General features: G+C 47.3%; 1 protein-coding gene across 2 annotated transcripts in view; it reads left to right on the top strand.

The window, feature by feature from the left end:
• RPH3A (rabphilin 3A) overlaps nucleotides 1-21,397 on the top strand; it is a 277,387-nt gene extending 255,990 nt beyond the window's left edge. For both annotated transcript variants that reach the window (XM_070289353.1, XM_070289352.1), the window contains exons 13-22: nucleotides 602-841; nucleotides 3,167-3,246; nucleotides 6,359-6,433; nucleotides 7,835-7,944; nucleotides 13,092-13,218; nucleotides 15,209-15,265; nucleotides 15,968-16,122; nucleotides 16,687-16,768; nucleotides 18,083-18,179; nucleotides 19,150-21,397. In XM_070289353.1, coding sequence (XP_070145454.1) covers nucleotides 602-841; nucleotides 3,167-3,246; nucleotides 6,359-6,433; nucleotides 7,835-7,944; nucleotides 13,092-13,218; nucleotides 15,209-15,265; nucleotides 15,968-16,122; nucleotides 16,687-16,768; nucleotides 18,083-18,179; nucleotides 19,150-19,280 — 1,154 coding nt within the window. In that variant the 3' untranslated portion in view covers nucleotides 19,281-21,397. The remainder of the gene's footprint in view (nucleotides 1-601; nucleotides 842-3,166; nucleotides 3,247-6,358; nucleotides 6,434-7,834; nucleotides 7,945-13,091; nucleotides 13,219-15,208; nucleotides 15,266-15,967; nucleotides 16,123-16,686; nucleotides 16,769-18,082; nucleotides 18,180-19,149) is intronic.
• Nucleotides 21,398-22,904: the final 1,507 nt, after the last annotated feature.

Here is a 22,904-nt window from a genome sequence, read left to right as displayed (position 1 = left end):
TTCAGGGGTTGGTGATGGACAGGGAAGCCTGGCGTGCTGCAGTTCATGAGTGGCTGAACTGAACTGAACTGAACTACTATTTGAGCACGTTCAGGTCTTAAAATTCCCCATTTTGGGGATGAGGAAACTAAGGCTCAGAGCCAAGTCACTTGCTCCAGGACACACAGCTGAGATTCAAACCCAGGCTGCCTGGCTTCAGAGCCCACACCAGTGAGTGCTCTCAGTGAGGTCTGTTTTGCCTCCATTTGAATCAGCCCACAGGTCTTGTTATAAAACATAGATTCCAAGACCCCATCACAGGGCCTTTAGATTCTAGCTGGGGCCCGGGAACCTGCGTTTTTGCAGACCTTCCTTGGGTGGCTTTGACAAAGGCGACATTCTGAGATCTGGGGAGCAGCGCAGTGTGCGCCGCCCCCCACCGTCCAAGGAAAGTGACAGTCCCCCCATTGCAGAGCAGTGGGTGATTCTGGTGCAAAGCTTGGCGAACACCTGGTCCGTTGGTGCTCGTCACTCGCAGTAACACCGCAGCAGTTGGCACTGCTAGAACTCCAACACAGGCACTCAGCTGCCTCTTTCTCACCCTCTCCCATCTCCCCTGCAGAGGTGGCTCCCAGTGACCCAGACTATACAGGGGCCACAGCCCCACCCCGGGAGGAGAGAACCGGGGCCATCGGAGGCTACTCAGCGGCTGGAACCAGGGAGGACCGAGCGGGCCACCCCCCAGGCCCCTATTCCCAAGCCTCTGCGGCTGCTCCCCAACCGGTGGTGGCCCCGGCCCGTCAGCCCCCACCCCCTGAGGAGGACGAGGAGGAAGCCAACAGCTACGATTCGGATGAAGCAAGTAGGTGACTCATAACAGAGGGGTGGCTGAAAAAGTCGCTTCAGTGGTCACCCCCTGGGAAACAGGAATGGGTCTGGGGACAGCCCTGTATACCCCAGCCCCCCACAAACATATTAGCCAAGCTATAAAAATACAAATTTGTGTTACTAAATTCACAAAATGACATCAGCTTTCTAAAGTATAGGTGCTGTATGGTTTTTTCATCATGGTAAAACATACATAACATCAATGTTACCTTTTACATCATTTTTTATGAGTATAATTCAACTACATTCACAATGGTCTACTGGGTGATTTCATAGAATTATCATATGACCCAGCAATTCCACTCCTAGGTGTATACAAAGAGGCATGTGTTTTAATAGTTTCCCAAACTCTTTAGTGTGTCTTCTAAAAGTCGTTTTTTTAACCATGGTTTAAAATTTTCTGGTATTTCCTCTTACATCCATCCACTCGATGATTTATAAAGTGTTGACTCTGTGCTTCTCTCACTCAGAGCTTGAGTCCCAAGGGGACACACACACACACACACACACACACACACACACACACACATACACACACGCCAGTGGCACTTCTCCTGGGTGTGGCTGGGTGCTTCAGGGGAGAGCTGGGGTGGCCCTTGTGAGCTGGAAGGAAGCACAGATGGGTCGTGTCTGGACCTGATTCTCGTGGGGTTGGAGGGACATTCCAAGACCTGCTGGTCAGACGGGGAGACTGGACCCGCTCCAAAGAAATGGACCAATGGCTGTAATCGGTGGAATGGCTTTGGCCCTTCAGGTTATCTCTCCTCATTGTAAAAAGGGGAGTGAATACTGCCTCCCATGTGGGGCTGAGGGGAGGGTAAACTTAGTTACCTCCTGAGAAAGGGCATCGAAAACCAGAAATCATTTTATATAGTACAAAACACACACAAAACAATTTATATAGTACAAAGTACAAGTACAGGGTAAACTGAGGTACCTCCTGAGAAAGGGCATCAAAAACCAAAAATCATTTTATATAATACAAAACACACATGAGGAATTATTATTATGCAACATGAGCATCAGAAGTAATAATAGTCATAGTCAACACTTGGTGAGCACTTATTTTGCGCCAGGCACTTTTCTAAGTGTGTTACGTGCATTGCTCACTTTAACCATCCCAGTGAGTCTAGGAATAGTCGCTTTTCTTATTCCGATTTCACAGATAGGGAGATGGAGCCTCGGACAGGTTCAAGGGCTTGTCCTAGTTCCCATGGACAGTGAGTGGAGGGGCCGACGGGCAGCCTCAATAGCTGCAGCAGATCGGAGGCCAGACCTGGAGGAAATATGAGCTGTCCTGTCTCCCCCAGGGGTCGCGGGGCTGCAGGCCTAGGGGAAAGGAGTCTGAGCTGTCGGCCACAGGCTGCTTCATGGAAAGGCACCATGTCTATCCCACCTTTTGGCTCTTCAATCCTGGCCCCTCTGCCCAGAGCAGTGACCACTGCCCCTTCCATCCACCTGAAGTGTCTCTTCACTGACCTACCAAGCCTAGAATATCCCTCCCAGCCTATGTATATCCCTAATAGGAGCTGTCCTTGATGATTTATAACAAGCCTGTCTCTGTATTGGCTCCCTCCCTCACTCATCTCTGTATTGACAAGTATTTATTGAGCACCAACTAGGTGCCCCTAAACTATTATAAGTGCTAAGGATACCATGGCCAAAAAAAAAAAAAAAGACAGACAAGATGGCTGATCTAATGGAACTAGCATTCTAGTGGAAAGACACATAATGTACCAATGAGTTGATTTCAAACAGAGACAGAGCATGGTGAAGGAAGTAAAATAGGGTGAATGACCAAGAAGGTAGCTGCTTTAGATGGAGCAATCAGAGAGGGCTTCTCTACGGAGGTGGCATTTAATTTAAACTGAGAAGTGGATAATGAGAAGTCACCAGCCACATGAGGATCTAGAGGAAGTGCATTCTTGACACAGGCAACAGCAAACACTAAGACTCATTTATTCCTTCAGCAAGTAAGTGAGCCAACTTATGTGCCCTGCGCTGTGCCCAGTGGGGACATAGCAGTGAACAAGACAGTCACAGCCTTACCCTCACGGGGTTCTCAGCCTAGCGGATGGAAGTCATCAACTAGGCAATTGCACAAATGATTAACTGATCATAGGTGTGCCGAGGGCTCCAGGGAGGAGGAGGGTCTATGAGGATGAGGAGTCCAGATAAGTCTTCCTCTCCCCTGTAGGCTCAATGCCTATCCCAGACTGGGCACATGGTAAGTGCTCAGGAAATGTTTGTTGAATGACTGAACGAGTGTCTTCTTGGTACCTGCCTCTGTCCTCTTCAGCCACCCTGGGTGCCCTGGAGTTCAGCCTTCTCTATGACCAGGACAACAGCTCCCTGCAGTGCACCATCATAAAGGCCAAGGTGGGTGAGGCGCCAAGCTGGGGACCGCTCAGGATGCTCTGGCATTTCTAGGGGACTTGGGGAGGGCAGGGGTTATTAGGCCTGTCTCCTGCCATGGCCTTGTCTGTCTGTGACAGTGACCGTAATGAGAAAAGAGCAGGAACTGGCCACGGCTAATTCCTTTCGGGGAGGACTTCCTGTGGGGATGGCCCGGGAGGGGTTTTACTTAACTGTATCTACCTCCTGGGAATGACGGCAACCAAGCTTCAGGGGCAGAGCTGAGACCTGCCCCATCCACGGCCACTGGAGGGCACTGCAGAGGTGTCACCCGGGAGGCAGTGACAGCCGATCCTGACAGCTGACATGTCACTGAACAGCTCCTTCTACAGACGTGGCTGTCAAGCTGGAGTGTCAGACAGTCAGGGGCCTGTTGTTGCAGGTCAGGTGCGCTAAGTTACCTCAATAGCGTCTGACTCTTTGCAGCCCTATGGACTATAGCCCACCAGGCTCCTCTGTCCACGGGATTTCCCAGCAAGAATACTGGAGTGGGCTCCCGTTTCCTACTCCAGGGGACCTTCCCGACCCAGAGATCGAACCCACATCTCCTGTGGCTCCTGCATTAGCAGGCAGATACTGCTGAGCCGCCTGGGAAGCCCTGTTGTTGCAGATACAAGGACAGTCATCTGGCCTTCTGAGGGGGCGGGAAGGGCAGAGCAGGTTGGAAGAGCATCTCTACACTGCAGGTTCCACGGGCAGTGAGCCGACTCCACTCTAGCCCCCAAGGAAAGCTGGATGATGCCAGTGCCAACCCCAGGAAGTACTAAAAACTAACCAGGATCTCCCCTGCCCAAGACTGGTCTATAGAGAACAAGCAACGCCCAGGAACCAGACTTCCTGAGTTCTAACACTAGCTCTCCTGCTCCTGGCTGTGGGACTTGGGGGAAGTTACTTAACCTCTCTGTGCCTCGGGGATAATAGTAGAGCCTCTCCCATAAGGGCGATGGTGAGTATTACACAGAAGGTAGCTGGGTATCCCAGTTTGCACAGATGGCCCCCATTATGCCTGTTGCCTTGCTAAAATAATTAAGAACTCTCCTTCCCACTCACAAAATGTCCCAGTTTGGATGATCAGTGATGTGTGAAATGCTTAACACAACTTCTAGATCAACACACCCAGGTCACTTCTTCAGCAGGTGTTTAGATGCATTTACACCCCACCCCCAATAACACGGTGAGGTAAGGCCCTACATTATCTTGTTTAATTTTCACAGGAACCTCTGAGGAAGAGATTATTATTAGCCCCATTGTACAGATGGGAAAACTGAAGCTTAGAAAGTTAAAGCCTGAGGCTACTCAACTGGTAAGGGATAGAGCTGGATTTGAATCCAGATGTAATGGCCTCCAGCTTCAGAAATGGGAGAAAGCCACACCATCACAGCCCCCTTGAGACAGGGGCTTAATGACTTACGGGCTAGGTTGGTAATAGAGACAAGAAAAGCATGTGGGAAGCATTAGGGAATGGTAGTAACCTCAGTAAACTGGTGTGTTTACCAAACCAACATGTTCCCATTTCAATTTGAAAACCACGACATCTGCTGATTTGCAAACTCACAATCCAAGCAGACATTCCAGAAATGTTTATTAAATAGCTACTGTGTACCAGGAACTACCCTAATGCTGGAGAATGTTAGAATGAGCGAGAATAGCCTGTGCGCTCATGAACTTTGTTCTAGAAATGGATAAGAAACCATCACCTGAATATTATTCTGGCTTCCCTGTTGACTCAGCAGTAAAGAAGCCACCTGCAGTGCAAGAGACACAGGAAACCCAGGTTCCATCCCTGGGTCAGGAAGATCCCCTGGAGAAGGAAATGACAACCCACTCAAGTATTTTTGCTGGGAAATCCCATAGAAAGAGGAGTCTGGTGGGCTACAGTCCATGTTGCAAAAAGTTGGACATAACTGAGCGGCTGAGCACTCTTGCACACATGAGTATTATTCACCCTCCGGGGCTTTCTACAGATTATTTTGTCCCATTTAATCTTCACAACAAACCTATGAGGACGGTTCCATCATCATTCCATTCTACAGATGGGGAAACTGAGATACAAGGAAATTAAGGGACTTGCTCAGGTCACAAAGCCTGGAAGAAGTGGAGCTGGGATTTGAACCAATGTTATCCAGCTCAAAAGCCTATGCTCTTACCTACTAGGCTCCCTGGCCAGATTTACCCCTTGCACCCTACTTTGTGGCCTCCTGTCCCCATACAGTACTAACAAACACTGATCATACTCAACTTATGCTAGGGCCAGAGCTCAACCTTCACAAATGAGAGCTCCTTTACTCCTCCAAGAATCCCATGAAGCATTGGCTGTGATAGCCCCATTGAACAGATGGGGAAACTGAGGTTCCCAGAGATCACAGAATGAAGCACATGGGATTGGAGATTAGTGCTCTATAAGGAGACTGTGGGAACCCAGAGATAAGACACCTGCCCAGCCAGGGCCTAGGGAGTGGACAAAGTGTATCTGGGCCCCAGGAATTTTGGAATTGCTCTTACTAACAAGCCCAACTTAACTCCTATCCCAGACAGACTCCTCTCCCTATGGTTGATTTGAGCCCCATGTCAGCTCTGAGAGGGACCAGACAGAGACTGTGATCTCCATCACATGGATGGAGAAACTGAGGTCTCAGAAGCGAGTGAAGAGGCCAGGGCCAGAACGCGAGCTTCCTCTCCCTAGCCTTTCCTCCTCTCCCACCCATTCTGGGACATGTCCCTCCATCTCAGCAATAGCAATCCAACCTTAATGGAGCACTTCCAGTGTGCCAGGCACTGTGCCAAACACTTTACAAGTGGGAATGCATTTAGATCTTACCAGCCGTTTGACAGGTGAGGAAAATGAGACTCAGAGAGGTTAAGACACTTGCCTAAGGTCACACAGCCAGTAAGTGACATGACCAGGCTTTAAACCTCATCTGCCTGATTCCAGTGCTCATTCTGAGATGCTGTATTTCCTTTCTCTTTCTTCAGAGGAGGAAGCACACAGGGTGGACCGATAACTGCACGTTGCCTTTGATAGCTGAGTGCCCAAGCCCTCCCCAGGCCCTCACACCTTTGCTTTCTTTTCTTACAGGGACTGAAGCCCATGGATTCGAATGGCTTGGCCGATCCCTACGTTAAGCTGCACCTCCTGCCAGGAGCCAGCAAGGTACCATATGGCCTGGGCCTCTTGGCAAGCCGGGTACATGGGCTCTGGAAAGCACCCAAGGTTCCCAGCTCAGAGCCTAAAATAGCCCTATCTGCCCCCAAGCCCCCTCTTTCCTGATTGGCAAAGTCTTTGCCCAGGGTAAGGCATGGGCCAGAGCCATCCTCCTTCAAGAAGCAGGGGCTCTGCTCATTTCTCCAGCTCAGAAACCGGGACTCCAGTAGACAGGCAGATGCCATGATTAAGGCCTGACCTGCTCAAACACCTATAGTGGCTTCCCAGTGCTGACTGTGGTTGCCCCTCCCACGCATTTTGTGCCTCAGCCAAATATCTCTCAACAGGGTGAATAACTCTCTCCAGATAACCTGAGAAAATATTCTGTCATTAAGAGAAAATGGGCCCCCATCCCTCCTACCTTTCTCTCCCATTCCACCTCACCTGCTGATCATTATTTTGCTCTGGGGAGGAAAAGTGGGATTAATTCTCCTTTCTTTGGATTGACCCCCTCAGAACACAAGGCTGGAAATGAAAGTGTGCCTTCTTGAGTTTTATTTTTTGCTTTGTGTTCATTTGACATGAATGTCCTAAAAACAAAGCTGACTATATACTTGGTATATACTATACACATGATCTTAGGAAAACGCCTTTTCAAAAATTTCTGTAAGTATCAAATGCCCCATAAGACAAAAGAGGATACACTTACATGTGTGCAGGCATACACACACACACACCCACACACACTTTATGTCACTCTTTTTTTGTTTAGATCAAGAAAAGACAGTCCCATCGCTTCTCGGCCTTTAGGCTAAGATCAAGTAAAGAAAAGACAGTCCCATCTGGCCATGGCCAAACTAGCTGGCCACTGCTCCTTCTAATCTGAGTGGCATTTGCTTCTCCTTGTCACTCTCTCCTTTGCCCACTCCTAGATCCAAACCTGCTTTGCTAGAGAATCCAATCAGTCATACATGTTAGTATGAATTAGACTTGTCACCAGGTGTATTTCTAGCCTTCACTTCCTAGAGTAAAATAACAAATTTTGTTCCCTCCGAGGAATTTCCAGCATGGAGGATTCTATTTGGGGAAATTGAGAGAATTGTCCCATGACTCTCATTTCTGCCTCCCTGTCCTGGAAATAATCATTTTTCTCAAAGAAAGACATCGTAGCTTTCTAATCTCTATGGACAGTTCGATGAGAGGGCCTGGAGGGAGGGGTGGCCCGCTGTCCAGTGTTGCTGATGTACCCTAGAGCCTGACCCTGACTCCCCCAAGAACAGAGCCCTGACGCCCCTAAGGGGAGTGGACGCCTAAGTCACGCAGCCACCCTAAATGGGCCCAGGGGATGTGGCTGCAGGGCTGGCTCCCCACTGAGGCAGGTGTCTGTCTGTCCATCTCTCTGGGTTCTAGTCCAACAAGCTTCGTACAAAAACCCTGCGGAACACCAGAAACCCCATCTGGAATGAAACTCTGGTCTACCACGGCATCACAGATGAGGACATGCAAAGGAAGACCCTCAGGTGCCTGCTGGGTGGGAGGGCAGAGACGGGGCCGCGGCTGGGCAGACAAGCACGTGCGGTCCCCGGGAGCTATGCCTTAAAACATCTCAGGGTAGTTTTACTTCTAAAAGATGTTATCTATTTCAAGTAGACTTTTTTTTTGAAAGTACAGATAAGTGAAGCTGTTAACATCTTGGTGTCTTGACATCTGGGTTTAGCGTGTATATTTGTGTGTGTGTGCGCACAAAAGTATTTTTTTAAATAAAGTATTTTTTAAAATGTTTATAAGAATGGACCATCCTATTGAATAATCAGCCAGCTTCACTTAACAACATACTGTTGCCACTTCATATTCTTCTATAATGTATTAAAATGCATTAATGAGGCGGGCATGGCAACCCATTCCAGTATTCTTGCCTGGAAAATCCCATGGACAGAGGAGCCTGGCAGGCTACAGTCCATGGGGATGCAAAGAGTCGGACACGACTGAAGCCACTTACACGCAATAAATGAGTGTATCCTTCTTGTGAAGAATTACTGAGCAAACAAATCTGCCTTTAAATGTTCGTCCACTCCTCAGCCTGGGTCTCTTTTCTCCTTCTGTGAGTGTGTGTATATTCATTATGTACATACATGGTGGTGGCGGTTTAGTGGCTTCAGCCATGTCCAACTCTTTGCAACCCCGTGGGCTGCAGCCTGCCAGGCTCCTCTGTCCATGGGATTCTCCAGGCAAGAGTACTGGAGTGGGCTGCCATGCCCTCCTCCAGGGATCTTCCTGACCCAGAGATCGAACCCACATCTCTTAGTCTCCTGCACTGGCAGACAGGGTCTTTACCTGGCGCCACCTGGGAAGCCTCATATACATGCATTTAGTGTAATATATATGCAAACACCGTCATTTACAGTATAAGAAATATCTTCCCGAATATATCTGGAACTTGCCTTTTTCCTTAACAATGTATCTTAGGTTTGTGGCCGTGAGAAGACATTTAGATCCACCTAATTTTTTTCAGGATATTTATTTTACTTTTTAATTAGAGTATATTTGCTTTGCAATGTTGTATTGGTCTCTGCTGTACAACAGCGTCAATCAGCTGTATGTATACATATATCCCCTCTCTCTTGAGTTTCCTTCCCAATCTCCCATCCCAGCCCTCTAGGTCATCACAGAGCACCAAGCTGAGTTCCCTGTGCTGGACAGCAGCTTCCCATTAGCTACTTATATATATATATATATATATATATATATATATATATATATAAATGATCTTTTATTTTATTTATTTTTTCTTTTTCTCTTTCTTTTTTTAATTATTATTATTATTATTTTTACTTTACAATATTGTATTGGTTTTGCCACACATCAACATGAATCCGCCACGGGTGTACACGTGTTCCCAATTCCGAATCCCCCTCCCACCTCCCCCTCCACACCATCCCTGCAGGTCATCCCAGTGCACCAGCCCCAAGCATCCTGCATCCTGCATTGAACCTAGACTGGTGATTCGTTTCTTATATGATATTATACATGTTTCAATGCCATTCTCCCAAATCATCCCACCCTCTCCCTCTCCCACAGAGTCCAAAAGACTGTTCTATACATCTGTGTCTCTTTTGCTGTCTCGCATACAGGGTTATCGTTTCCATCTTTCTAAATTCCATGTATATGCATTAATATACTGTATTGGTGTTTTTCTTTCTGGCTTACTTCACTCTGTATAATTGGCTCCAGTTTCATCCACCTCATTAGAACTGATTCAAATGTATTCTTTTTACACATTTTATACATTAGATCTACCTAATTTTTAACTGTTTCAGAAAATTCCACGGCATAGGTTTATCACATATTTTTAAATGCTTTATTATTAAATATCATGAATATATATACAGGCTTCCCTGGTGGCTCAGATGGTGAAGAATCCGCCCGCAATGTGGGAGAGCTGGGTTTGATCCCTGAGTTGGGAAGATCCCCTGGAGGAGGGAATACCACCCACTCCAGTATTCTTACCTAGAGAATTCCATGGACAGAGGAGCCTGGCGGGCTACAGTCCATAGGGTCGGAAAGAGTCGGACATGACTGAGCAAGTAACACTTTTACAGAATATTAAAAAAACACAATCTTTCAAAAACCTTAATATTTTGTTGTATTTGCTTCTGCCCTTTTTTTTTTTTTTGTAAAGAATTAAGCACTACAGATGCAAACTGAAGCTCCTCTTAATACTCCATCCCCCACCTCTTTTCTTCTTCCTTCCCCAGGGCTAACCACTATTCTGAATTCTGTGGGTATCATTCCCAAGCGTATCCTATGCTTCAGCTGCATAATTATGTGTCTATAAACAGTATATGATATTGTTTGGCCTGTCTTAAAGTTTTATGTGACTGTTTACCCCTTTATTTATCCAGTTCCCTGTGGACAGGCGTTTAGACAGCCCCCAGCTTTTCTCTAGTATAAACGCATTTTCAGTGAGCACCCTTCATGCTTCCTGGTGTTCATACAGTATTTCCTTAGGATAGAAATCAAGGAGGAGTATTTGCTGGATCAGAGGATAAAGGGTGTGGGTCTTTTTAATTTTACAAGACATACAAACTCCTCTTCAAAGAGGCTCTTCCAAGTACATTCTTGTCAGCTACAAAATTTTCCTAAGCACACATTTTTATAGCAGTGTAACATCCATTTAGAAAAGTGTGCATGAGAAAAGCGTACAGATAGATGAATTTTCACAGAGTGAACACACTGAGTTAAGAAAACAGAGCCGCCCTGGACCACGGAAGCCCTCCCCTGGTGCCCCCTTTCAGTGAGGACCTTTCCCCGCAGGGGGTCCCCCACCCTCACTGCGAGCAGGATAGGCTCACTTAGTCTAGTTCTGCACTTTATACAATGAAATAACACCACTTCCTTCTTTTATGTCTGTCTGCTTTCATTTAATTCCTGTTTGTGACAGTCACCCGACTTGTGTGTAGCTGCAAGTTGGTCTTTCTCATTGCTATTTAGTATTCCATTGTGTGGATATAATACGGTTTCATTTATTCATTCTACTGTTAATGGGCATTTGGTTGATTTTCTGTTTGGGGCTATTACAAATGGTGCTGCTGGGAACATAGTAGTAGCTGTTTCTTGCATGCGTTTCTGTCGTATATACACCTGGGAGGGTAATGACTGAACCGCAGTATATGTATATGTTTAGCTCTAGTAGAAACAGCCAGTTTTCCATAGTTTTAGCAGAAACTGTTTTTTACACTGCAACAAGCAATGTCTGGGGGTTCCAGCCGTGTCCTCATCAACACTTCTCCATGTTGGCCATTCTGGTGAGTGTGTAGGGGTGTCACATTGTGGTTTTTGCATTTCCCTGGTGAGTGAGGACATTATTTTCAATGTGTACTGTTAACGTTTCCAGGATTATTTCACAATTTTCTTAAGATCTCTCCCCATTATAGAATACTTGTGTTATTTCTGCTTTTTCACAATTACAAATGAAACTATAGGAAGGCTCTTTAGTTATGTATTTTTACACTTATATCTTCAAGATAAATTCCTAGAAGTGGCATTGCTAGGTCAAATATGGTGACTGCTTTTAAGTCTTTGGAGACACATTGTCCTGTAGAAAGGATGGTTTTATTCACACCCCTACTGGCTGCATGGTGTGTACACACGGGGCTCAGAAGGAGGGTGTTCTGACCCTCTAGAACTATGAACCTTGTTCAGCAATTTTTTTTTTAGTTGGAGTATACTCGTTCAACAAATGTTGATGGCCAGGAGCAAGGTGCTGTTAGTCCTATCTGCCGCCCATGCTGGTGAGGGGGAAATTCCTTCCTTCCTCTTAGTATATGTCAGGGAGAATTATCATGCCTCAACTTGTCCTTTGGGCCTCCTGAGGTACCTTTCTCATGACCAGCCAGTTTTGTGTCTCTAGTGTGCTTAATGCTATACAGAATGGATAGCGAAAGACGATACAGTGTTCTGGGATTCAGGAGCTTCAAATTCTGGTTCTGCCCCTTGTGTGACGTTTAGTTGTGTCTGACTCTTTGCGACCCCATGGACTGTATGTAGCCTGTCAGACTGCTCCGTCCATGGGATTCTCCAGGCAAGAATACTGGAGTGGGTTGCCATCTCTGCCCCTTAGTAGGGAAAAATTATTCAACCTTTCTGGGCCCCAGTTTCCTCTACCAAGTGGGAAACTCAGAGGTTTGGGAGAAGAGAAAGAATTAAATGAGAAGAGGTCCTAGCCTAACTTTGGAAAACATGCTGCTGAAATGGTCATAAAGCAGATGAAAAGGGGGCTGAGCTTCATTACTCATCAGGGAAATGTAAATTAATACTACAAGGAGATAGATACTATGGTCTACTCAGAAATGCAAACGTTAAAACTGACAAAATCTAAATTAGAATGAAGAACAACCAGGACCTGCGTGAACTACTGGTAGGAATATAATTGGAGGAACCACTTTGGAAAACTGTTTAGACATTTCTACTGAGGTTAAATTTGTGTGTTAACCTCAGGAGAAGCTTGGCTCAGCAATACCCAATAGAAACACATACATATACAAAAAGACATGAAAGTGAATATTCCCTTGCAGCTTCATTCATAACAACTAGAAATAGCTCAAAACCAAATGCCCATATGTAGCAACATTATTAGAGTATATTTACATGATGGAATACTATACAACCAAAACAAGGACAAATTACTATACACGTGGATGACTCTCACAGACATAATGTTGAACAAAAGAAGCCAAATGGAAAAGAATCTACACATCTGATTTTATTTATATGCGGGTCAAAAACAAGACACTGAATCTTGCCAAGGGAACAAAATGGTTATCTTTGAGGAAGTTAGTGGCTGGGGAGAATCATGAGGGTCTTCTGGCAGCTGAAATGTTTTACATTTTGATCTGAGTGGTGGTTACGTGGGTGTATGCATATTCAAAAATCCAGCAAGCTAAAAATTTAAGTTTTGTTGCATGTTACTGCTCATTAAGTTAGACTGCTATCAAGAAGAAATGTGAAATGCCTGGCCTAGTGTTCAATAAATAGGAGGTTGTATTATTCCTGTGCGCATTATACTTTCCCTACCATCATGAATCACACACAGCTCTTGGTACACAATATGTGCTCAGTATATGCTCTTTTTTTTTTATTTAATCCCCATCCTTTATACTGGCCACAGAATTTCTGTCTGTGATGAGGACAAATTCGGCCATAATGAGTTTATTGGTGAGACCAGATTCTCCCTCAAGAAACTGAAGCCCAATCAGAGGAAGAACTTCAATATCTGTCTGGAGCGGGTGGTCCCGGTGAGTACCTATGCCCTGAGGGTTCCGTGAGGGAGAGGATGGGATAGATCTGTCAGGTGCCAGACAGGAGAGGGGCTGCGGCAGCTCTGGGGAGGAGGGTGAAGATTTCAGCTTAGAACATCATGGTTGCCTCCTGGCTATGCCCTCTTCCGACCCTGGTTGGCATCGCTTCTGAAGGGCAGTGTGGTGTGGCAGGGTGGTCTGCCTGAGTTCAAAGCCCTGCCATGTCCCTGCTCCCTGGCCTTCACCAAGGGTCTGAACTGTTCTGGGCCTCAGTTTTTCTTGTCTATGAAATGGGCATTACAGTAGCACCTGCTTCGTAGGAGGGTTGTGTGAAAGACATAACTAAAACAACCTTGCGCATAATGAGCATGCATAAACTAACTGTTGTTATTATAGAAAATAATGCTGCCTTACCCACCTGTCAGTCAAGAAGTTCGTAAAGCATCGCAGAGATACACAGAAGGCAGGATAGCATAGTGCTTAAGAGCATGGGCTCTAGAGCCAGGCTGGGTTTGAGTACCCAGTTTCTGCCACTTGCAGTATAACTTGAATCCCTTGACCTAACCTCTCTGTGCCTCAGTTTTCTTATCTGCAAAATGGGAAAATACAGTACCAACCTCACAGGGTCTTTTAAGGATTGAGGTGACAGTACATATAAAGCATTACAACTGCTATTTCTCACCTTTTGAGAAAGAATGAGAACCGCACTGAGGCTGTTCAATTGGGCTGCACCTCAGAATCAACTGGAGATTTTAAAACCAGAGCTTTACAAAATAGATTTCACAGGAGATCTCCCTGGATATTCTGACTTAGCGAGGAAGGGTGAGACCTAGCAATCTGTATTTTTACAGATAATCCAACCCACCCAGTTTTTTTGTTTGTTTGTTTGTTTTTTAACCTCTGAGCCACCTGGGGCCCAGAAAGAGGAGGGAGCTGCTAAGATATGAGGTGGTGATTCTGCTCTCAGACACCGGCCGTAGCCTGGCTTTGCTGCAATGACCAGTGAGCCTCCTCGCTGGGAAAGTGAGCCAGTGCCCCCATGGAGAGGCCTGCAGCATCCTCCCACCAGATGGCCAGCCTCAGGAGGGGCTCTCATGTGTGCCACGCCATGTTCCATAGCACCGACAAAACAACAAGGAGAACTTTACACCGGATGCCAGGCTCTAAGAAATCACCAGATGTGCTAGGAGGAAGCCTTTCCTCTGGGTCTTTCCTGGTAGCAGCTGGCTTCTTCAGGCTTCATCTCCTTCCCCTCACTCAGTGAGTCCAGTCGGTCAGGACAGGGCCAGGCCCCCATCTGGGTCTTCAGTTACTGGGTCTGCTCATCTTGGTATGATGGGCACAGCCAGTCCCAGAGGCACAGAGGTGGCAGGACAGGCCTGCGCTGGCCCCAGAACCCTGCTGATCTTTGCTCTTAACCCTCTCACCATTGACTCCCTTCATGTGTCCCACCAAGGACAGGGATCTCCTAAGCACTGTGCCCTTTCCTCCGCACCTCAGTTTCCTCATCTCTAAAGGGGAGAGGTTGGATTTAACCAGCGCTTTTCACATTCTGTTCCCCAAAGGAGCCGTGGGGGAAGTAGCATCTGGTGGGCCAGATCTCAAGGCCCCTGTGCTGCTTCAACCAGAGCAGACAAAACCTTATCGGTTTTGTGGATCCTGTAGTCTGCCACTTACTGATTGGGGCAAGTGGTTTGACCACTCTGACCCTCAGTGTCATCATCTGCGAAATGGGGACATTAATACAATCTACATCATAGGCTGTTGTGCATTAACATGGTCTCTCAAATGGTTAGCATTTTATATACGTATATATTAGCTGAAAGGGGAGTGCTGGAGGGCTCCTGAAGCTTGGAGGACCTCTCATCACGGCTCTGGATGCTAGTGGAGGGGAGAAGAAGGGGTCTCTGGCCTTTCTTGAGTAGGGCGATGAGCCCCATTGACAGTGCTATTTTTCTTTTCTATCTTTTCTGTCTCCCTCCTCAAGATGAAGCGTGCTGGAACCACTGGGTCAGCCCGAGGCATGGCCCTCTATGAGGAGGAGGTGAGTGCTGAGGAAAATGGAAAAATAAAGTTGAAGCCACAAACAGGGTTTGACATCTCCCTTTTCTCTCCCTCCCTGGCCCCTTTCCCACTCTTTCTCCCCAAACCACCCGCCTGTTGGCTCATGATGAGGGGTGCCCTTGCCCAGGGCATTAGAACATGAGACCAGGAGCATGCTCTTCACACCTGGAGCCCCCAAGGTGGGGGAAGCCCCATCCTCTTGCCCGCAGGAGATACCTTGTGTTCCTTGGCCTTGTTTGCAGAAGCTCTTCTAGTAATTCTTCTGCACTAGGGCAGTGCCACGCGCCCCTTGGGAAGGCAGGGCAGGTTCTTTAAGCTGTGCATCTGGCAGAGGCTCGAGTTGGGCTTCACAGCCATGCCCTTGGTCCCAGGCACTCCGCTTTTGAGAAGACTGGTTGGATGGGGGATTCTGAGCTCAGAGTTGGGCTGGCATCAGGGTCAGGCTCAGTCTGTGACTAAGTCAGAATAAAGCCACCGGCCCCTGCGTGCCAAGGGCTGGGCCTCTTGGCTTTCATCCGTTGCTCCTCCCTGGAGGTTGGAGGGGAGTGTCTGCTGTTTGTGGTGCTGAACTGCACTTGTGCTGGCCCAAGTCCTGCTACTCTCTGCAGACTCTCTCTTAATGATCACCATCCATGTTCCCAGACCCTGTCCATCCTAGACCCATCACCCTCTTCTCCTGCAGCAGGTGGAGCGTATTGGTGACATAGAGGAACGCGGCAAGATCCTGGTGTCTCTCATGTACAGCACACAGCAGGGAGGCCTCATCGTGGGCATCATACGCTGCGTGCACCTGGCAGCCATGGATGCCAATGGCTACTCAGATCCATTCGTGAAGCTGTGAGTCAATGCCAGGGCCTGTCAGTGGGCCCGAGAGGGGATCCTAGGTCCTTGCAAATGGAGAACTAGAGAGCTTCCCCAAGATCATTTTACACTGGGGCCCCGAGAGGGCAAAGAACCTGCCCAAGGTCACACAGTGAGACAGATGCCCAGCTTAAGAGGTAATCAGTAGTGAAGCCCCAGACACCATCATCCAGGTTCTCAGTGATCCACTGGGAGAAAGTCCTGGCTAAAAGCACAGACTCCAGAGGCAACAGCTGCCTTGAGCCCCCAGCTGTGTGACTGGAGGCACATGTTTCAACTTCTCTGGTCCCTGTTTCCTTATATGTAAATGGGCGGTTGTACCATCTAGGGTTTGTTGAGCATTAAATGTGCATAAGGTGCTTAGGTAATGTCTGGCATCAGGTAAATGCTCTAATGCACACTGGTCATTATTAATGTTGATTCACTTTCTGATCTGTTCATTAATTATTCTCCCGACACTAGTTGGACATTTAGGGTCATCAGGAGGCTATTCCTATTCATTAAACTTCATTCATAATAGCCTCTTATGTCTGCTCTCAGCTGGCTGAAACCAGACATGGGAAAGAAAGCCAAACACAAGACTCAAATTAAGAAGAAAACCTTGAATCCTGAATTTAATGAGGTATGGTTGTCCTATTTTTTGTCATATGCTGTAATAGTTCCTATATGTGAAGGTGGAACAAATTCCCTGCTAGAAAGTTGTAAAGCACATTTTTTTTAAGAAATAGCTTTCTTTCATAGATCACCTTGAATTATCTAAAGACGAAGGAATGAGTTCCTCATCACCGGAGGGAATCAAGCCTAAGACAAAAGCCTGTAGATTTGGAATGTCAAAGGGAAGATGCTGTGTTTGGGGAGAGATTGTCTTTACTAACTCTAATTGTGTCTAATACTAATATTTGAGGAAATAAATAGGAGCAGTTGTCTCCCTTACCAGCCACCTGGTTGGCAGTGCCCTCTCCCTCTCCCTCAGTTCCCAGATCCATCCAATGCATCCAGTCCTGCTAAAGCCACTCTCCAGATGCGCATTTAAGGTGTTCCTTCCTCTGTATCGCACTGCGACTTGTCAGGGACCTAAATCCCCAACTCGTGGGCACTAGGTTACGGTCCAGGCATGCAGCTGGTAGATGAAGCCATTGAAGTAGTGATTTGGAAAAAAAATATTAATAAATAAAGAATAAAGTGGTAATGTAGAAAAAACTGCCAACATGCAAAATTGGTTCTTACCATCTGTTATAAAATGGAAAAAGGAAACCACGGTACAGTATATTCATATTGTATTTCCATAACTTAATATTTGAATATTTCATATGATATAAAATTCAAATTAATACTCACATTGGTTTTTTAAGACATGCACCAATATGGGTCACACATGGGGAACGTTGACCTTGGTCATTCTTGGGTGGATAGATTACAAGTTTGGTTTGGGGTTTTGTTAGGGGGCGCCGGAGTTGCTTCCATGTTTGTTTTAAAAGTGAACATGAGTGAATTCTATGATTGGGCAGAAGAGTTATTGAAAAAATCAGGTTATCTGAAAACATAAACCCCTAAACCTCAACTACCTTTAATCTCTGAATGATGAAGAGGAAGGAAAACCACTTCAGAAGCTATCAGAATGTAAGGACTGAGTTCATGTCTGTCTACCTTCAAGGAAACGTGACCAGAATCAGCCTTCTTAGAAAAACCCCACCAGTCTTCCCAACTTCAAGCAGAGTCATTGAAAAGAGAATTACAGGGCCTGGGGAGCTTTGTTATACAGAGTGTTTGTTTAAAGGGGATTATCAGGCCTGGGGTAAAGACCCCCTTGATTCCAAATAACCAATACAAGGGCCCCCGCCTTGGTCCATGCATCCCTCGGACTCAGCCTCTTAGCTCCTGATGCTGAAGGCTCAGAGAACCCTGTCACTCACATACCTTCCTCTGCTGCATCTAGGAATTTTTCTATGACATCAAACACAGTGACCTGGCGAAGAAGTCACTGGACATCTCAGTCTGGGACTATGACATCGGCAAGTCCAATGATTACATTGGTGAGTGGTCCCAGCCCCCGGGCAAAACTCTATCTTCTATCCTCCTAGGAGAAGAGAGCCTTACCCAGGGATACAGAGGTTTGAGGACCCTGCTTTACTCTGGCAATTACTTTGTCCAAATGCAAAGTCAGGACCCAGGGTCCTCATTTGGGTCCAATTTGGGTTACAAAGCTGGAAAGATTGGATCATGATTGGTTATTTGCTGAACAGATCACCTCCAGTGGAATAAACAATTGCAGAGGAGAGGAGTGTGTGGCCTCTGCAGAAAATAGGGTGCAAAGGACATCTCCTTAGTCTACTGGCAGGTCCAGGATGAAGGGTCTGTTGTTCCCAGTCCCCCTCCAAATAATGAGGAAGCACCATCATTACCTGTGGAGCAGGGAGGGAATTCCCGACAATGGATACAGCTCCAGCAAAGGAGTGCAGGCGGGATTGAGCGGGGTGATGAAACGGACTCCTTGGAAATGCATGATGAGTCCCCAGAAGTAGTGAGAGAGAGTTTCAGTGAGCAGAGTGGTGATTTTAAAAAGGTCTTTAGGGACTTGCCTGGTGGTCCAGAGATTAAGAATTCTCTGGATTCACCTCCCAATGCAGAGAATGTGGGTTTGATCCCTGGTCAGGGAGCTAGGATCCCACATGCCAAAAACATAAAACAGGAGCAATATTATAACATATTCAATAAAGACTTTAAAAATATAAAGAAGGTCTTGAAAAATAGACAGTGTAGTTATGACTTGATGCCACAGTAGGGAGCCATTGCAGGTTCTTAAGCAGGGAGTCTGTAGACAAAGAAAACCAGTGGTAATAATAACATCACAACCACAACTTCCAGGAAAAAGGATGGATCCCAAGTGGCTGGGTGGGTGGGTGATCACTGCTTGGTGGCAGGTTTTCCCCCAGCTGGACATTTGGGTCTAGAATGAGACTCCACTCCGACCACCTGCCCCTGTCTTCCCCTCTTGTCCTCCAGGAGGCTGCCAGTTGGGGATCTCGGCCAAGGGAGAGCGCTTAAAACACTGGTATGAGTGTCTGAAAAACAAGGACAAGAAGATTGAACGCTGGCACCAGCTACAGAATGAGAACCACGTGTCAAGTGATTAGGATGGTGCCCAGGTCCCCAGGTCCATGCCCCGACCTTGTGCCCCTCACCCCCACCCCGAGCCTGCCCCAGCTGCCCTGTGCATTTTCATCTCTCTTCTCGACACCTTCCACACCCATCCCTCCTAGAGCCTGCCTTTGAGGTCTCCCCTGCACCGTAGACATTGCCACCAATAACATCCATTTTCCATGATGCTGCGATGCCAGGCTCTGAATCTAGCCTGTCTCAGATCCCTCCAGGATGGAGCTGTAGGGATGAGGAGAGTTTCACAAGAAGGTTGTTCATTTAACAACCTCTCAGCCCTGGTGAATTACAGAGGCTCTTCATCATTTAGGACTGTTTTTAGATCCTCCTGGCCTTGGACACACCTAACATCCATTTGCCTATACCCTCAGCTGTCAGCAGAGCCAGACAAGGTCATGAGGATGAGCCCTGGGACAGAAATGGAGCATCCCAGCTCCCCGCCCCACCCCACCAACTTCTTCACATCATGCACTCAATTGCCACAAAACAGACCCCCGTGTTTAAACTCTCCAGTGACTAGGAACACACTTCCCAGCTCTAGATGCATCAAGAAATGACCATGCAGAATACCCCAAGGGACTGGGTAGCCCCCTCTTTGAGGATGTTCCCCATTTGCTTCCTAACAAAAACTAGCCCCCATTCTGTACCACCCCTCTCCCACTTCTCCTCCTTCCTTTTGCCTGATGCCACATTCATCTTTTTCTTCTCACCTCCTTATCTCTTCTCTCCACCCCCACCTCTCGCCCCTTCTTCTTTCCCCTTCTCTGAGGGGATAGAATAGCAAAAGCAAAAACATATATCTTAACACAGGCTCACCTCCTCGCCTCCTCTCACCAGCCTAATGAGCAAATGCTGAGAAACCGGCAAAATCCTGAATTACCACGTAGGTCCCTGCTTCTGTAACCACTTCTCCCCTTGGCAGAGCTGGGTGTGCTTGGACCTTGGGCCACTCGCTAGCACTGCTCTGGGAGCATGGCAGCATCCAGCAAGCTGTGCAGATGCTCTGCTCAGAGGGCCTTTCTCAGCCCCTGACCTCCCCAAGTGGGCGCAGAAGGTGTTCAAACCAGAGCCCTGGTTTCCAGGGGGCCTCTCCATAGAAGCCACCAGTCTCCTTCCTTTGCTCCTAGTTAAATGAACACATGACCCGTTCCCCTCACTCTCTCTCTCTCTCTCTCTCTCTCTCTCTCTCTCTGACTGTCTGTATCCTGCCTCTAACTCAGAATCATCTCTGGTCTCTCTGTGTCTCTCTGTCTCTTTATCTCTTGCACTCTGTTCATTGTGTTGGGAGAATAAAACACCATCGTGCACATAAAACATTAGAAAGTGACAGATCCTGACACCAAAGGCTTTTGTTCCATTCTGGATTGTTCAGTCGTCCTAAAAATTTTTTAAATTGTTTTAAAGGAGGAAAAGGCAATGAGGCCAAACTTTATAAGATTTGAGTCCAGGTCATCTCCAGTGCCCTGCAAGAAAGGTTAGATTTTTTCCCCAATTTCCAGTAAGTCTTCCTCCATGAAAATCACCCCATTCTCTCCAAAACACCACCATTATCTACAGAAGTAGCCAAATGGACACTAAACTCTCACTGTCTCCAAACGCACACCTGTTAACCTTCCATTCAGGGGCTCCCACCCCTAGCTCCCCTGACAAGTCATTGGAAGGCATCGATTTCTTGCCTTGAATAACCATTTTCTAGATGCCAGGCACCTTGCCTTCTCTACAGTGGTCAGCAGCTTCCTGGCTGCCATCTTCCCCACTGACCCTCCCTCTCCCCAGGGACCCCCTTGGTGCCCATTCTCAGCCCACCTCCTTCTCATGGTTTGCCCTTAGGAGAAAGCACTCTGGCTGTGTCGCCCAGGCCTAACGCTGGCATCGGCGCTGGACTCAGCATGCAGCTAGCTCACAGTGCCTCGGCCCAGGCGCGCCCCCTCCCTGACAGATACAAGCACCTCCCTGCCTAGAACACACACACACACACGCACACGCACACACACACACACACACACACACGCCCTCTGGTGCATGCAGAACCACCCATCGCCTTTCTTCGTGATGATGTAGCCAAAAATAAAGTAGGAATATCCAGGAAAACCGGTGGCCTGGGTTTTTGTCCTCTCTGGTTTTTGGAAGCTTTCTCTTCCTGCCGACACGTATGATGCCTACTTGGATAGTCAGTATTTAATGAGCATCTGCTGTGTTGCAGCCACTGGGGTCACAGCAGTGAACAGGCAGATGTGGTCCCCGAGCCCGTGAAGTGTGCTTCCTGGTGGATTTCATCTTGGAAAGGTAGACTCCAGCCAGCTTGGCTGAGCTCACACCCTCCTGGAAGAATGCTCTTTGCTGGTGTCCACTCAATAAGAAGGGGACATCCTCCTCTTCTTCTGCCTAGCCCAGCCTTGGGGAAAAACCCCTAGTGGTTGTGGAATCAGATAATGTCAAGGCTGAAAGAGACCATAGAGTTGAGCCAGAGTCTAGTTCCGTGAACTCACTTATCTGACAGATGAATAATCCAAAGTCCGGAGAAGGGAATGGCACACCCAGCGTCTCATGGCTGCAATGCCAGGACAGGAGCTAGATCAGTGAACTCCGTGCGCACTGCTCTTAACGCACCAATCCAAAAAGGCAACTCACCAAACACCTCCTTTGTATTCTAGCACTTTCCATCCTGCGGTGAGCCTTTTCAGAGAGGATCCCTCACTTGAGATTCTCAATGGTCCTGAATGTGAGCTAGTAAGTAAACTAACTTTTCAGAAGGATTTGGAAACTCCCTGTAAGTGAAATTTTTCAACTTACACCAAAAGTGCTTAAGCAACTCACCAGGAAGGTTGGTTACCTCTCAGAAGGAGCTGGCAATTCCATCCAAGGGTAACGTCTCTTCATGCCAAGTTTGAGGCAGTTTCCTTTTCTTATCCCCCAAAGGGTGGTTTTCAAGATTGGAGACAGAAGCTGGCATATTAGAATCATCTGGGGAGATTCTTTTTTTTTTTTTTTCAAACTACTGTGTTTGCCCTGTTACCTTCTCTGCTCCCTTCAGATTCTGCTACACCCTGGGGACAGGAGGTATATTTGAAAACATTTCCTGGTTGATGGCCTGGTCTTCCCACCTCTATCATGATTTTGCAAACCTCTGCCCTAAAAGTCCATCATTTTGCCTCCAATCCCGTCAGCTGCCACCAGGTGGAGAGGTGCCCGTTAGGGCCACAGAGCTTTCTCGGAATGGCAGGAGACCCGAGTTACCACTCTCTTTCCTGTGCTCATGGTGTACCACTGGACACTACTGCTGAGAGAGACTGAGGGCAGGAGGAGAAGGGGACGATAGAGGATGAGATGGTTGGATGGCATCACCGACTCGATAGACGTGAGTTTGAGCAAGCTCCACTTTCCTGATGGACAGGGAAGCCTGGCATGCTGCAGTCCATGGGGTCGTGAAGAGTCAGACATGACTGTGTGAACTGACTCACTTCCCACAGAACCTACGAGCAGCATCTGTGTCCTGCTCAACACAGCACTCTACACCCAGCATCCACCATCGGTCAGTCCTGAGCAGCTGAAAGAAGAAGCCTAATTTCCACCTCTAAAATGGTTCATCTCCTTACCTGGGC

This window comes from Ovis canadensis, chromosome 17, assembly GCF_042477335.2.
Source record: "Ovis canadensis isolate MfBH-ARS-UI-01 breed Bighorn chromosome 17, ARS-UI_OviCan_v2, whole genome shotgun sequence".
Lineage (NCBI taxonomy): Eukaryota > Metazoa > Chordata > Mammalia > Artiodactyla > Bovidae > Ovis > Ovis canadensis.
Note: the sequence above shows the minus strand (reverse complement) of the source record. Positions and strands in the feature narration are given on the sequence as shown.